At 42.1% G+C, this 17928-nt stretch overlaps 1 protein-coding gene across 1 annotated transcript in view; it reads left to right on the top strand.

The window, feature by feature from the left end:
* LOC115458839 (reversion-inducing cysteine-rich protein with Kazal motifs-like) overlaps nt 1-17928 on the top strand; it is a gene marked incomplete at its 5' end in the record, with an annotated part of 203992 nt that overhangs the window by 169761 nt on the left and 16303 nt on the right. Inside the window, one exon of the mRNA XM_030188665.1 lies at nt 1027-1170. Coding sequence (XP_030044525.1) covers nt 1027-1170 — 144 coding nt within the window. The remainder of the gene's footprint in view (nt 1-1026; nt 1171-17928) is intronic.

The raw sequence follows: 17928 nt of genomic DNA on the forward strand, positions 1-17928 counted from the left end.
ATACTGAATATCCAGGTTCAGTTCAGCACACAGCTATACGCAGCTTAAAAAACACCGACTACTGTGGGCTGAATATTAATCCCTCATTATTTGTCAGTCAATAGTTTATAGCACTGTAATGCATTTGAGGGTAGTTTGTTGAGGTGCATTAGAATAATAATGCATTATATTACCATAACCCAAACTGCTGATGAACCCCTCCCCTCCTCCCCCCACAATCACAACTTCTTTCCAATGCAACTTCAATCAAAACCCCCTCCCAATAACTCCCCAGTCACAGCCCCCTCCCCAATCAATTATCCCCTTGCCCCACCCACCTCCCTTTCCCCAAAACCCCCACTGTCCCATAGACACCCCCCAAAGGCTTACTTACCTTGCAAAATACCTGGTGTCAAGTTGAGGGCACAATAGGAGAATCCTAGGTTGCTCCTGTCTCTGCTGGTGCTGGGTTCAAAATGGTGCCAGCAACCCCTATCAGCAGTCGCACAGTACTACCACTAGGGGGCAATCTTCCATAAAAGGTACTTTGAGCAAAATGCTCTTATATGACATTTTGACCCCCTAGCAGTAGTACCATGAGACTACCCCTAGAAGCAATAGGGGATTGCTCCTGCCCAAGGATTTTGCAAGGTAAGTGGGCGTGGGTGGGGGCTATGGGAGGGAGGAAGGGATAATTGTTTGGGGGCTACTCAGTTGTAATTGGGTGTCATCAGGAGAAGGGAAATTGTTTAGAGGCATCAGGAGTGGGGGTCAGCACAGCTTAGTAGCTTGATTTTCCCAAGTAATGTGAATAACACTGCTTACAAGGTTGATTACAAGCGGTGTTATCCATATACAGCACAGTGATTAACCTGCTGTACTGAGCTACCACAGGTCAGTCACTCCCATGGTAAATTAAGGTACAGTAAAAAGCCCAGCTTTCTCCACGTCTTAATAACGATCCCTCATGATTTTGTCCAACTGTATTATTTTTAATTTATGCCTTTAAATGTCCTGATAATGTATATATATATATTTTTTTTTTAGATTGAAGCCTGCAATAAGGAAGCAGAAAGGATTGATTCACTCATAAACTCTGACAGCCCAACTTTAGCCTCTCATGTTCCTTTGTCAGCACTTGTTATATCCCAGGTTCAAGTCTCACTAAAATTATCTTCAAGTATTAAGATTGTTTCTTTTCCCCATTGTTTTATCTTTTGTCTTGCAATTACTTTGTCAGAAACACTATCCAGTGTATGATTTGTAATGTTATGAAGGAAACATTTTTCTATGCATTTTTGCATTATGAAAGACAGGTCAGTTACTGATCTTGAGGTTTGTACTTTATATTTTAAATTATTATGTGTATTATTTACAGCTGTGCCTGATTGGGGTTCATGGAAGTACTTCATGACTAATTGTGTTCTGCTATAATAGTGTAATCCTAAAGTGAAAGGCATTCCAAATGAACTTAAAGGATGTTCTCCCATGCAGATCTTTCCACAGCTAAACTTACAGCATTGTGATGATGATTTATCACTTCAGTCCTTGTAAAATTAATTTAAGGACATGTATTGCCTTTCAATCAATGGCTTGATGTCAAACAGATTTTAATCCTTCAGTGAGGTTTGATTTGATATCTATATCACTGTTAAAATTTGGAACTTAAGTGAAATATTCAAATATCACTGATATGCAATTTTTAATTAGGAAAATATGTGAAAATCATTGGAATCAGCAAACTGCATGCTGTTACTTCAGGGCATCCCAACACACTTTCTGAAGGCCTCCATATTGGAGGTTCTTCTACCGGAGAAACTAGCATATCTTATAGCCAGAATCTGATAACTGGTTGCCAGAAAGAAATTTATTGTGTTTAAAATTTTGCATTCTTCAGGATTCTGATTTCTTTTAAAGGTGCAAATTTTACTAGAGAGCAGGAAGGTGCTTGCAATGTGTTCCATTTTGATAAATTGCCTTCATTTGATGAAATTTGAGGACTGTCATAAGGAGAAATTTGTTCTTACCTGCTAATTTCCTTTCCAAGAGTCTCCCATGACCAGTCCAGATGAGTTGATTGTGTCCCCTGTACCAACAGATGGAAGACAGAGAAAAGCAGACAATTCAGTGATAACACCAGTATAAGTGGTGGTACAGCCCTGGAACCTAAGGTTCATTATTGTAATGGTAAGCACGGTAATAACCCATTTGGAAACATTTCTCCCGAGAGAAACAATGCTATAGAATAGAACCATAACTATAATGAAACAGAAGAAGTCAACACAATGAATAAACATAATGCATCGGTTTTAACATCCGCAGAATAACAGAATTACTTTGATACAATTATAATATTCTATAATACAATAAGAGTCATAGGGCCCGATATTCAGCAGCGAGAGTTAGGCAGGCTGACTTCCTTGGCCAGCACTGAGCCTCGATAGTCAGTGCCAGGCCATTTCCGGTGACCGGCATTAATATCCACTTTATTTTTGGCCAGTTTAAACATAACCAGCCAAGCCGATATTCACACTGGCCCATCAAGTTTAAACCGGCCAAAGATGTACCTGCTAAAAATTAGCTGGCAATGTGCTGAATATTAGTGGATACCCAGTTATATCAGTGCTTAGCAGATAACTGGTTATATTGATTAACAGGCAATATTAAACTTGAGATAACCAGCAATTTCTCACTGAATATTTATTTATTTATTTGTTAGGCTTTATTTACCGCCTTTTTGAAGGAATTCACTCAAGGCGATGTACAGTAAGAATAGATCAAACATGAGCAATAGGCAATTACAGCAGTAAAAATATTCAAGTAACAATACAAAGTATGGCATAGTATACTACTTACAATGTCAACACAATACTTAAGAGAACATTTTAATTGATAGTGAAGGGTAAAGCAAAATTGTAACATATAGATAGGTAAGAGAGTAAGAAGAGTTAGAAAGTAAGTGACTAATTTAAAGAAAGTTGCACGTGAGGTCAGAGAGATGGTTAAATATGTCAGCTAGTGTAGGAGTGGATAAACGTGTCATGCTGTGTGTGAGTGAGACTAACAAGTTATTTACTTCTTCCATTAAAGGCCTGGTTGAAGAGCCAAGCTTTCACCTGCTTCCTGAAGTAGAGATAGTCTTGTGTTAAGCAGAGCCTTTGAGGCAGTGCATTTCAGAGTGTGGGGGCTACTCCGGAGAAGGATCGCTTGCGCATATCACATCGTGTAATGTCTTTTGGAGAGAGTGTGGTTAGTGATAATACTTGAGAGGACCTAAGTGTCCTTGGCAGTGTGTAGAGGATCATCCTATTCTTCAGGTACTCGGGGCCATTTCCTTTAAGGGCCTTGAAGATCAAACATAGAGTTTTAAATTTAGCCCTGTTTTGTACTGGTAGACTGAAGGAAAGAAATCAGCAGGTAAGAACAAATTTTGCCTTCCTTATCCTGCTAGACTAGTCCAGATGAGTAGGACTTACCAAAGCTGGAAAGAGGTTGAGAAGCACTGCCCCAACATCCGTCCCCCCAATAGTGCCTGATTGGCAAGAGATCTACCACCAGCCCAGCGCTCCTATAGAAGGGACTGAAACAGAGAAAAATATAGGCAATAAAGACCATATGGCCTATTCAGTCTGCCCATCCATGCCATCTACTCTCCCTATCACTTCCTTAGAGATCCTATGTACTTGTCCCAAGTTTTCTTGAATTCAGATACTGTTTTCATCTCCACCACTTCCACCGGGAGGCAGTTCCACGAATTCACCACCCTTTCCCTGAAGAAGTATTTCCTCAGGTTACAAAACCACATGCTGGTTTCATTCCCTAGAGGACCAAGAAATTCCTTCCCAAAACTATCCTCAGGGAATCCTGAGATATGTATTGACACCCTAGACCATAATAGAGTCCAAAATAAATAAGTCCAATTGCATTCTTCCCAAGTGGGTCCTGGACTGGCCTAGCCAGACTGAAGGAAAGGAAATCAGCAGGTAAGAACACATTTTGCCTTCCTTATCCTGCTAGACTAGTCCAGATGAGTAGGACATACCAAAGCTGGAAAGAGGTAGAGAAGCACTGCCCCAACATCCCTCCCTCCAATAGTGCCTGACTGGCAAGAGATCTACCACCAGCCCAGTGCTCCTATAGAAGGGACTGAAACAGAGAAAAATATAGGCAGATAAAGACCATATGGCCTATTCAGTCTGCCCATCCATGCCATCTACTTTCCTTATCACTTCCTTAGAGATCTTATGTACTTGTCCCAAGCTTTCTTGAATTCAGATACTGTTTTCATCTCCACCACTTCCACCGGGAGGTAGTTCCACGAATTCACCACCCTTTCCATGAAGAAGTATTTCCTCAGGTTACTTCTGAATCTATCCCCTTTCACCATCTTTTGCCCCCTCATTCCAGAGCTTCCTTTCAATTGCATTTATGCCGCATAGGTGTTTACATATCTCTATCATATCTCCCCCCTCCGCCTTTCTTCCAAAATATACATATCGAGATCTTTAAGTCTGTCCCATATACTTTGTGATATAGATCAATGACCATTTTAGTAGCCGCCTTCTGGACTGACTCCATCTCTTTTTATATGTTTTTGAAGGTGCGGTCTCCAGAATTGTGCACAATATTCTAAATGTGATCTCACCAGTCTTTTACAGGGGCATCATCACTTCCGTTTTCCTACTGGCCATTCCTCTCCCTATGCACCCAAGCATCCTTGTAGTTTTCGCTGTCACCTTTTCTACCTGTTTGGCCCCTTAAGATCATCACATATGATTACACCCAAGTCCTGCTTATTGTACATATTCAACTGTACTGACTGGTTTAGTGCTGCTGAATATCAGATGTCGGCTTGCATACCAGGGTTCAACTGGGCAGGAACCTGGTCAAACTCTTATTAATATCAGACACACACTGTTCATATATCTCTCTTATCCTAAAGTTATGTCACTTGATATATCTCTCGCAATCTTTTTCTACCGGCCCTCATCGAAAGCTTTAACATAAAATCTATGGGGTCAATACTCAAAGCAATTTAAGTGGGCAAGAGAGGCTCCTGCCCTCTTAACTTGCTCTCAGCAGACTGGCCACTAATATTCAGTGACACTTAACTGGGCAGTGGCGCTGAACATCGGCACTAACCAGGCAAACGGATACCAGGAAGGCGAAGAGCATTATGGGGGCAGAGTTGGGGGGAGGAGCCATTAATAATACAGGTGACGGTAATATTATGTAAAGGTGCCTTCATAGTTAACCAAGCAGATAGAGTCACATAAAAAGCAGTCCTATCTTTGCCCAGTTAGCTATCCGAGCACTTGCACAAAATATCAGCAAGTGCCAGGATAATTTCTGGGTAGCAGCCTGAGATGTTTCTGGTGCCCATTCCCTCTGCTCAGTTCTGATCACCCTTCCATCCCAAAGTCAAGAAGAGTCCCCTGACCAGACTCTCCATCCCTGTAGGCCCCTTGCAGGGCCTATGTTTGATAACTCTGGTGGTCTGTGGGGTCCTAAGGGCAATGCCCACTTGCTTATGACTCTTGAAGCTCAAGCCCTAAAATGGCCACTTCGACTTCTGTCGGCAGTCTTGCGGTATTGACTAGTACCACGAGGCTGCCGCTAGATGTCATGGCAGCCAATTTGAGGCCAGAGCCACAACAGGCAGGAGTGGGTGGGCATTGCTCCTGCCCTTAACACCTGCTAGACCACAAGGGCTATCAAAAGTAGGCCCAAGGGGTGGGGGAAGGTCTGTTCAGGGGCTCTTCAAAGTGGAAAGGAGGGGGATTGGGATCAGAGAGAAAGGGGTGGTGACACTGCTTCCTCTTTTGCTGATCCTGGTAGATAATCAGCTAGGGCCTGCATTAGTATCTTATGTGCATACCAGCTGAATATCATCCGGGACCTGCATAAGATTTGGTGGCCAGCATATGCTGCATGGTCTCAGATATTGGCTTGGCATTGAATATCTGGGCCTAATTTTGGCCACTGCCATGGACAGCGTTAGGGGTAGGCAAATATGGCAATTACCCTGGGCCCCCATGTCACTGGGGGCCCCAAATTTGCCTGAAATTGAAAGGGGGGCAATCTGCAAGCAAGCTTTGGGGCCCCCTCCATAGTGTCTGCTCTGGGCTTCATCATGTCTAGCACTGGCCCTGCCTGCTGTGGTCAGCGTTTAAAAAAAAAAATGCTGAGTGCCGTTGGCTGAATATTGACCAGGATATAGTCAAAACCATTTAGACTGTTTCTCTCAAAAGCGTGAAATACCATATTAAAATTCTCAACTAACTCTTCATTACCCATGTAATAAATTTGAAGCTACGTACCGCCACCATAAATCCAAACAGCATCTCACTCTCACTTTCACAAAATGTAGAGCCACAGCATTCAGAACAACATTTTGATAGCAGTTTTCCCACCATGCTCATGACTGATATGGAAAGGTGACCCCTAGTGGTAGTACTGGAAGGCTACTACTAGGAGTCAGAACACTGACCTACAATGATGACCTTATGTAAAACCTGGGAGAGGAAGCTTTGCCTGGAGGGATGGGGCAAACTTAAATAAGAGTATCAGGGGAGGGGAATCGACCCAGTGACAGTGTCACCTATTGTGAAAGCAGCCACACTAACAGACTTCAGATTTTGTAGCTGCAGTGGCCGCCTCCTCTTTCAGTAGTCATGACTGCTAGCATGCAGTAATGACCCACCTGCTAGCTATGACAGCAGGCCACTCCTCCACTTGCCCATGTCATACCCAGATCCCACCCACTCCTACATTAAGAGGCCCTTTAAGCTGCGGTAAAAGGGGCCCTACACTAGTGGCAGTGGCCTTTTTTGCCATGTGCTGAGGCCCTTTTTACCATAGCAGGTAAAAAGCCTGAAAAAAGAAATGACCATGTGGTAAGTTTGCACTTACCGCACAGCCATTTTAGGAGGAGCATATACCACAGAGATCCCACGCTAACCCAGTGGTAACTGGACAGCGTGCAGTGCTGCCCGATTACCGCCTGGTAACCCCCTGTGGTAATATTTTTCTGCAATTTTCGGTAGTGCCGGAAATGCCATGTGCTAGGCCACATTAGACCTGTGGTAGTTCTGATTTGCCACACAGCAACCCTTTAGTAAAAGGGCTTCTAAGCATCTAAGACATGATAGCTTGAAATACTGTCTACTATGCTGAAAACTCAACATAGCTTAGTAAAAGGGCCCCATACCCACAGTCTTCTTGTGCTACTACAGATCCTCAAATCTTATAGGAAAGAGAAGCATTCACTTCTGGTGACACAGATAGTTCTAGCCTAGTGTTTTATAGTTGTCAGAATATAAACGGCCCATTTGTATACCCTTGTCTGGGAGGCTGGAACAAATAGTATTTGTGTTAATAAACAAAATGATAGCACTGTAAAAGTATCAGCAATTGCATTTATATTATATGAATTCATGACAGTGGCAGCTATGTGACACTTCATAAATATATCTGTAACTACAAAACTTGCTGCTACTTTGGGGCATTATATAACAAAATATTTCACTTCTTTTGTAGCTGTCACAATGATAGTGCCTTTATTGTAATTTACCAAAATATGCATAATATATTATCTTAAATTTTACTTTGAAGAAAGCTAAACGGCGACAAAGTGACAATCATAGATTAGTGTGGATTTCTGTTTTAATGATTATTCAATACATATATCTGCTATATTTTAAAAAAGAAAAAGAAAGTTAAATGTATTTCAAGCAGCAAGTGTACAGTTACTGCAAATTCCTGTTACTCAAGATCAAAATACTATTATGAAACAGAAATATGAATCAAAAACTAAAGATGATTAAACCTAACCCAAATGACAGTATGGTTAAGGGTTATTTTCAAAAACATTTCTGCAGCCAAAAGAGTACTTTACCCATGGGGATAGGCTTTTGTAAAAATGCCTGCTAAATAGGTGGGTAAATTTAAACACAGACAACTTGTATGTGCATAAGTTTTACAGTGACTTAAGTGAAGGCATTCCTGGAGCCAGAATGGGGGTAGGATTTGCATTTTTGAATTTATGCACATACTTTTGAAAGTGTGAACATGAGTACAAAATTTAATGCTGAAAAACCTGTATATGCCAAAGAGGAGGTGCAAATGTGTGCACATATTTCACTTTAGTAATTTTCAAAGCAGAAATACATATGTCCTTCAAATAATAGTTAAGTCCACACAGTTATATAATTATCTACTAAACAAAAAAGGTGTTTAGCAAAGAGATCAGTGATAAATAGGTGGGACCCATTTATATGGCTGATTATGTAAGCTCCAAATTAAAAATATGGAATTTTTCATAGCTTTAATGCTGTAAGTGTGAATACGTATATTTATTCTTTCCCAAACTGATAGACCATTTGCAGTGAGATGTCTTAGGACCTAAAAGGCTTCAGGTTCCCTTTAATGCATTAAGGGGTCCTTTTACTAAGGTGCACCGAAAATGGGCTGCGCTAGTGTAGGCGTGTGTTTTGGGTGTGCGCACCCCTGTTTTTATTTTTGCCAAAAATGGATGTGCAGCAAAATAAAAATTGACACGCATCCATTTTGGGTCTGAGACCTTACCGCCAGCCATTGACTTACTGGTAAGGTCTCACGTGGTAACCGTGCGGTAATCGTCTACACAAGTATAATGTTGATTACCACCCGGTTTCCTCCGTGCTCAGGAAAATAAAAATTATTTTCCAGGTCGCGTGGTGGACGCGAGTAAAAAATGAAATTACCGCCCGGGCCTCGCTGTAGCCGGGCAATAACTTCAAGTTGACGCATGTTGGACGTGCGTAGGCACGTACGCGTCTTGGTAAAAGGGCCCCTTAGAGCCACAAACAATGAACCTTGAGTATAAACTGTGATGACTGAGTCAGAATTCTACTATTTATGTCTTTTGCTCATGAAGAAATGTAGATGTGCAGTAATATGTTTATGATTCTGTACTGAAAATTGCATTGCTGGATGAAAATTGTTAGTAATTGCATAATATATTTATTAAAAATAGTGTGTTTATTTTTATATATACACACACACATATATAATATGCCATTTTAAATGTTGCAATACTACATTTGTATGTTACCTGACAATCTTTATACTGTTCATCTATGTTCATTATAAACTATACATTTATATTTATGCACTTGAAGTAAAATGCCTATATGAAGTATTTTTCAGTGTCAAGAAAGAATGGTGAAAACCCAGGAATGGGAGACCAAGAACACAGGAGTTCCAAGAAAGGAGCTTTATTGTAGAATCTACAAGGTATAATCTATGTCAATGATCCAACAACTGTGACAACCTTAAAAACTCAATGCAGCCACATTTTGGCAAAGCACGCCTGCTTCAAGTCCAGAACTCTGAGTACATAACAGCCAAAGGTCACATTGAGCTAATGCATATGCTTGAGCCTTTGAAGTGTTTTTTTCCAGCAGCTAACTGATGCACTGTACCTTTGGCTTGTACATACTTGAGTTCTGAAACACAGCCACATTAGATCTTTGAAATTGTCATACTTATTGGTTCATCAAGATTTATTATGGAGCTGATTTTCAAAGCATGTAGACTTACAAAGTTATAGGTTACTGTATAACTGCAAGTCTGTGTGCTTTGAAAATAAGCAACTTGTACCTTCTGGATTCTACAATAAAGCTCCTTTCTCAGAAGTCAAGCAGGTCGGCATATCCTCACATATGTTTGTCATCATCCGACAGAACATGGCACAGAAATGTCCCGTCCCGTCCCCCCCCCCCCCCCCCAGTTCACTTTTTCCAGAAGCTTTTGACAGCATCTACCATACATGTATTTGTGCCTTCCTGCCTGCTATTGTCACAGAGCTGAGAAGAGATGTTCTCCTCTTCTCCCCTCAGCTTGCGCTGTTTTGTCTCATTGGGGCTTTTTCTTCAGCAGCATTGTTAGGCTGTTTTTTTTAAATTAAGTTTTATTGTTTTTTTTCATGGCTCCTTTAGGCCTTGAAAACCCCAGCCAGGTGAACTTCCCCTTTTTTCTTTAAAATAGTCATTTGATTTTGCTTTGTCTATTTTTCCCATTATGTCCCAGAAATCTCCCAGCGATTTAAAAAGTGTTCCAGATCAAAAGGACCATGATTACAGATGCTCACTCCTGGTGCCTGTATTTTCTGGGACGAGACTATAATCCTTCTTGCAAAATGTGTTCACAGCTTTCATCAATAAGTATTAAGCATCGTGAGAAGCAGTACAAAAATATTTTTGGCATCAAAAAGTCCAGTCCACTGACTATGGCATCGATGGCATTGACACCCGTGTCTTCAGAAGCTGCATCAGCATCGATAAGACCCATTGGCATCAGGCATCCTCCAATCCTGCCCTGAAGACATGTAAGGACCAATGTAATGTGTTGGGCAAAGGCCAAGAAACACTGGCATTAGTCCCCATTGAAGCACGGCATTGGGAGCACTGGCATCATCATATTCGATACCTGAGAAACCTCCACACTGAGTGGGCAATTCCCCCTCCACGGTGCCAGAGCATACACACTAATCTATATCAAGCTGGGACCAGGTCATCAATTCAACCCCAATGCCTGCTAGGGACTTGACCCTATCAGCTGGGTCCCAGCCTCGAGGGGCTGATCTGGGCCCTACCCAGAAGTAGGAGACCACCTCGCCCAATGTGATCCCAAGGCATCGAGAGTGTTGACTTCGATCTTGGGAGAGACCCAACTATCCTGGAGGCCCTATGCTGCCTGTTCAATGTACGCCAACACTGATGCATTGAAGGATATTGGTCAGCACTGATCAAGATTTATTTATTTATTTATTTGTTGCATTTGTATCCCACATTTTCCCACCTATTTGCAGGTTCAGTGTGGCTTACATAATGCCGTAATGGTGATTGCCATTTCCGGAGTAAGAAATACAAAATGGTTCATAAGTGATAGAGTAGATTAAGCAATCAAGATGGTGTTATTATTCAATCCTTCAGAGGAGGAAGTTTCCTTAAATCTCAGGAGCACTCCCATTGCTCAATGCTCCCACCCAGAGCCTGGCCAGCAGCCTAGTAGACCACACCAGGCACAGATGCAAGTTTTTCCACAGTAGGACATCTTTGAGTCTAATTTGTACCACTCCTTGGGAGTCTGATCAGGAACCAGAGGTCCTCTCAGAGAAGGGGGGGATCTCTTGGTATCCTTTCAATATCTTCCCCTCCCCATGAAAGAAGAAGGTCTCCCCCTGAGGAGCTCTCCTTTACTGAGTTTGTGCAGGAGATGGCCCATTTCATCCCAATTCATTTGGATGTTGAGGATGAACCCAGGGCCAAGATGTGGGACATCCTTGACTCTGACAGTTCTCCTAAGGAAGCTTTTACAGTGCCCATGCACAGAATCCTTAAGTCTGTACAGATGAAACAATGGAAGATTCCCCTCTCTGTACAGCCTATTCATAAGAAGGCTCCCAGATTTGAGAAGCTCTAGCTCCTGCACCTTTCTATGGTGGTCAAATCCGCTTTCAAAAGAGCCCAAAAGAGCTCCAAGACTCACTTCTCAGTGCCCCTGGGGAGGGATGCTCAAAATCTAGAGTCTTCTGGGAGGAAGATTTTTCAGAATGCTATACTACCCTCTTACATATATTTTTATGAGCTGTTCATGAGCATGCACTTACGGAACTTAGGATACATTGTGGCAGAGTTTGTAAACACACCACTACCTGAAAAGACTGCAGATATTCCCCAGTTAGTAGCCAAGCAGTAGGAGTGCAGAAAGCACATGGATTTGGCAACCTATGATTCTTTAGTTGTGGCATCCAGGACCTTTGCAATTGGTATTGGAATGAGCAGATCACCTGACTACGTGCCTCAGACCTAGAACTGGCAGTTCAGGCAAAGCTGGTGGACATCCCATGCTGGAGTGATAATCTCTTTGGTGACAAGATAGAGGAGGTTGCTGACCTCAAGAAACACACTGATACTATCAAGTCATCATCCCAGCCCACTCCTTCTACAACCTCTTCTTCTAGGAAGTATCCTAGTGGAGGGCAATGAAGGTCCTACTAATTTCAAAAGCAGAGGTTTTCTCCACACTCTTGCTCATCTCATGTGACCCCAAGCTCTTGCTCCTGCCCACAGCAGCAGAGGTCTCAGAAATCTCAGCTGGCTCCCGTCAAAGCAAGGGGCAAACTTTTAACTGGCTCCAGGAGAGCATAGCCACAGTAAACATAGCTGTCCCAGATGACCTACTTGTAAAAGAGAGGTTGAATTTGTTCTAGGAAAGGTGGCACTTGGTTGTTGGTCACAAATCAATCCCACAGTCATTGGTAATAAGTAATCATACTCCAAATAGAACCAAGACTATACGCTCACTGCTGAAACACATTGATCAATGATATAAATCCACACATATCTACACCAATGTGTATAAATTTTCAAAATATTTTACTTTAACAAGTTCTTTTTTGATATTTTTAGAGAAACATTTTTTAAGAATGCCCTCAGCAACAACCACTATTTTTAGGCAATATTGTAATTGCCAAGTGGCATAGCACCTCTTTCATCAGGATACTCTCATATGTTTTTTTAAAGTGCTATAATACGTGTGCCAAAGTGCTAACTGCTACTCAGCTGAATTAAAGAATACAAAAATGAAAAACAAAAGCTTATCTGAACAGTATTGATTGACGACTATCACTTCGCCCTCATTTGCTCATGTGTAAGACCAGTTGGTCAACTTTCCCTGGAAATGCCCGACACCACAGATTTCAAGAAATCTATCATCAGGGACTTGGGTTAAGGCCACACAAACACTCAGGATAAAGCCGTCTTATCGTCACATCACTTCTTGTGAGCTATGCTCATGTTGCACTGATGCAGGTTTTTAAAGGCTCCTCATCTCAAGCATAAACTGGAAATACTTCTGACGTCACTGCAAAGTTCAAATGGGGGTGATTAGTACCTCAGTGAGATTTTAACCAGCCTTAATTAACACGGTACACACAAAAAACAGCTCTTTTGCATGCAGAGCTACTACATAAGAGCAAAGACGCTTTATAAGGTAAAAAATTCACTATAGAAGAAGAAGAAAGAGTATGATTGTTAAATTATAAGGGGAGCTATTAAATCATCGTGTTCCACTCAATGTTTTCATTCAAATTTGATGGGTTAATAGTCTTCAATTTATATATCCAATTTTGCTCACAACGGGTTAACACCGCCAAGCGATTGTTAACTGTAGGCAGTACGTGGTCAATAATAAACCACTGAAGCTCAGTGAACTTATGATCGTGTTGGACACAATGCGACACTAACGGTGCTGTCAGATTTTTCATAGTCAAATCGACTTTTGTGTTCTGTAAGATGGCTCTTTATCTTCCTAATGGTTCGTCCAACATATTAAAGGGTGCATGGGCACTGAATAATATATACCACAAAAGAGGATTGGCATGTTGTTTGATGGCTCAAAACAAATGTTTGTTGTGATCTGAGGTCTGTCCATTGTTGCATTAGCCTAGTTTGGGGGCAAAATTGGCATTCTCCACAGGGTTTATGCATTCCCTGCTGGTTCACAACAGGCTGAGTGAGAACGGTATGGACCAAATTGTCTTTTAAATTATGTCCGTGTTAGAACGTGGCTTATCATTTGTACCTACAGTGAGGCATAATGCCTTTAATACACGTATTGACTTGGCCCGGATCATTCGTAATCTGCAAGTGAGATTATATTTTTCTCAACAAGGAAACTCAGGATGGGATAATTCTGTATTTCATCCGAAATCAAGATGGATACCGCCAGGCCCCATGGATCCTCACATAGCCATGTTTAAAACCCTAGTATGACAAAAAGTGTGTGTAATACAGCGTACTTGGACACTTGGATTTATAAAGTTCAAGGGCAATTACAGACCACGGTTTATCATAAACCAACGGATTGAAACACACTATTATCCTTTGAGAGTCATCATCCGCATAGACTAAAATGGTCCCTGCCCGTGGGGTAATTCCTACGTCTTCGTAGGATTTGCACTACTGATGAAGCGTTTAAATTACAAGCAAGGGGAACTGTCTGTTAAACTTAAGGATAGAGGATATTCAGATAAATGTATTCGCCAGGCCTACAAACGCGCCTGGTACACTCAACGTGCGTTATTACTATTAGAGAAATCCAAGGAAAAGATGGATAAAATGGTGTGTGTATTGAGCTACTCTACTTTGGCTCCAAAAATAGCACAATTAATTTACAAACACTGGCAAGTGCTTTCTCTTCACTCTGAATTCTCACAACGACCTTGTATAGCGTATACCCGCGGACCAGGGGCGTAGCCAGACACCCAATTTTGGGTGGGCCTGGGCCCAAGATGGGTGGGCAGACGAACCTCGCCCCGTCCCACAGGTGATTTGGTCTCTCCTTCTCTCGCCTGCATGCCATGTGGTCTCTCAAACATCCCCCCCTCTCCCGTATACCTTTTAAATATCAGATTTTCACCAGCAGCGAGCAGCAACTAATACACACTGCTCATGTTGGCCCCACACCCTTCCCTCTGATGCAACTTCCTGTTTCCGCCTACACAGAAATACATCAGAGGGAAGGCTGTGAGGCCGGTGCAAGCATTATGTATGTCACTGCTCACTGCAGGCGAAGATCTGCTACTTACAAGGTATGCAGGAGAGACACTTGTTGGGAGATTTTGGCTGGTGGGGCTTGGGAATCCCTGCCAGCCACATTATAGATGTGTTGCTACTGGGTGGGCCTGAACCCAAAGTGGGTGGACCTGGGCCCACCCAAGCCCACCCTTGGCTACGCCACTGCCGCGGACGTAATTTAAAAGACAATTTGGTCCATACCGTTCTCACTCAGCCTGTTGTGAACCAGCAGGGAATGCATAAACCCTGTGGAGAATGCCAATTTTGTCCCCAAACTAGGCTTGCTTCCAGGAAAGATTCCACTAAGACGTCATATAATTTTAATTGGGGAGCTTTGCAATCTGGTGTGAGGGCAAGGCCCTAGACCCTTTCTCCTGTTCTACACAAAACTGCTTGAATATATTCTACACCTTTCTGAGTCTAATCTCAAGGCCAAATCTGTAAGGGTCCACCTCGGAGCTTATCATCGTTTAGAGGGTAAGTCCATCTCTGTACAGCCTTACTTGTTTGCTTTATGAGGGGCTTGTTGTTACTTAACCCCCGCATGAACCCCCCTACAGTGTCATGGGATCTCCATGTCATCCTCACCCAGCTGATTAAAGCTCCTTTTGAGCCGCTGGACACCTACCATCTGAAGTAACTGACCTGAAGGTCTTATTTTTGATGATGGTCACTTCAGTCTTTATGATCAGTGAGCTCCAGGCTCTAGTAGCTGATCCACTTTACATAAGATTTCATCACAGTAGTATAGTTCTGCATACACATCCTAAGTTCCATCTTTTATCAGTCAGTTGTTCTGCAAATATTTTTCCCAATCCTTATGTCCATCCCAGTGAAAGCGCATTGCACACTCTGGACTGCAAGAGAGCCTTGGCCTATCTCGAATGAGCTAAAGCCCATAGACAGTCCACCCAGCTTTTTGTTTCTTTTGACCCTAACAGTAAGGCAGCAGCCATCGGTAAACACACCTTTTCCAGTTGGCTAGAGCAGTATTTCCCAAGTCCAGCCCTTGAGTACCCTTTGCCAGTCAGTTTTCAAGATATCCACCATGAATATCCAAAATTCCAGGAATAACATGTATAGAATGTTTGTACGTTTGGGAAGCTTGCCAGGTGCCCTTGGCCTGGATTGGCCGCTGTCGTGGACAGGATGCTGGGCTCGATGGACCCTTGGTCTTTTCCCAGTATGGCATTACTTATGTACTTATGCATACAGTGTCTCTATTATATTCTGATCTCTTTCATTCATATTCATGGTGGATATCCTGAAAACCTGACTGGCATGGGGTACTCCAGGACCAGACTTGGAACACACTGGGCTAGAAGACTGCGTTTCTTTCACTTATGACCAAATTGGGCTGACTTTGGAGGGTCATGTCACGGCTTGCAGAATCAGAACCATGGCTGCGTGAATAACTCACCTGAGCTCATCCTTCATAGAAGAAACCTGGAAAGCTTTGAAGTGGTCTTCCATCTATAAATTCACACCTCACTAGTACCTAGAACAAGATTCCCAATGCAACAGTTGGTTTGATCCGTCAGACCTTCAGCATTATTTTTTAAGTCTAGAATCCAAGCTTCTCTCTAGGCCCATTTGTTTCTGTTCAGGTTTTTCCAAAAATAAGAAATACCACCTGTTGTAAACTATGTTGTGCCCGCCCCCCCCCCCCCCCCCCCTTTCAGCCTGGTAGCTAGGGAATCCCATATGTGTGGATATGCTGTTCTGGTTGTTCTCAGAAAAAGCAAACTTACTCAACCTGTAGCAGGTATTCTCTGAGGACAGCAAGACATATATCCTCACATATCCACCCACCTTCCCTAGGAGTTGTATTCTGTCAGCTATTTTATAAGAATTCATGGTCCTACATGACGATGGTGGGCAGGAAAGGCACATGCACAGTGGACACTGCCAAAAGCTTCTGGAAAAAGTGAAAGCTGGGGAGCATCTCTGTGTTAAGCTCTGTTGGATGATGTGTCCTGCTATCCTCGGGAGAACACCTACAGATGAGTAACTTTGCTTTCATGGAATTTGTGTGTTCTTGGTCTCCATTCCTGGGTTGTTAATGCTCTTTGTTTTATTGTTTATTTGTGGATACTGGTCCTCCTTTTATTGTCTGTATTTTCCCAGTGTTATATTATTCAACTTTTGAAGTAAGCAAGTAGATTTCACATGTTGTTAAACTTCAAAAATTGGTTCTTAAAAATGTAAGAAAAATTTTAGCATATTTGCATAATTTCTTTAAAAATGTATTTTTAAGTATATATGTAATATGCTATGAAGAAAAAATATTTTCAAGGGCTTTTTCTAAATAACATTTTAAAAGGAAAAGTAAACCATAAGATATTATATGTTAGGGTAAAATGCACAAATAAAGTATATTTAAAAAAAATGTGTTATAATTTGCCTAGTTAATGAGTGGAAGCTTATTTTTCTCTTAAACTTCACAGCCTGATTCAAACATCTAGCACCAGCACAACTCACAGACAGAAAGCCTGAGACAAGTGCATAGAGGGTAGATATTCAAAGCGATTTAAACAGCCTGAAATGGCTTCTGGCCATTTAAATCACTTGTCCAGGACTAACAGGCATATTCAGCAGCGCTTAACTGGACAATGTCATTGAAAATGCCCAGTTAGTGCCTAAGCTGGAACCGGCTATTTTGTGGATGGATTCGGCACTTAGCTGGTTAAGAGCTGATATTCATTTCTTAAGCAGCTAGAATAACTGCATAAATAGAACAATATAAAACACAGCCCTATCTTTATACAGTTCACCATATTGAGTTCTGAATATCGCACTTAACTATGATTTTATTGCTTGCCTGCATATACCCAGAAATTCATTGCCGGAGCCGGGATAAGGTCTGGATAACTTCCTATAAGAACTGTCCATAAGCCATTATTAAGATGGACTTGGAGAAAATCCACTGCTTATTTCTAGGATAAGCAGCATAAAATGTATTGTACTATTTTGAGATTTTGCCAGATACTTGTGACCTGGATTGGCCACTGTTGGAAACAGGATACTGGGCTTGATGGACCTTCAGTCTGTCCCAGTATGGCAATGCTTATGTTCTTATGTAACAAAATGTAAGCCATATTAAGTTCTGAATATCGCATTTAACCAGCTATGAGTTTGCTGCCTGCATATACCCAGAAATTCAATTCCGGAGCCTGGATATGGCCTGGCATTGAATTTCCAGGGATAACGCCGGCAGCGGTCAGCAAAACACTGAGCGCCACTGGCGAATATCTACTCTAGGGTGTCTAAGGAAGAACGAGGGATAGTAGGTGGTACAGATGGGCAGGCTGAATAGGCCATAAGG

Source organism: Microcaecilia unicolor, unplaced genomic scaffold (genome assembly GCF_901765095.1).
Source record: "Microcaecilia unicolor unplaced genomic scaffold, aMicUni1.1, whole genome shotgun sequence".
In the NCBI taxonomy this organism is placed as follows: domain Eukaryota; kingdom Metazoa; phylum Chordata; class Amphibia; order Gymnophiona; family Siphonopidae; genus Microcaecilia; species Microcaecilia unicolor.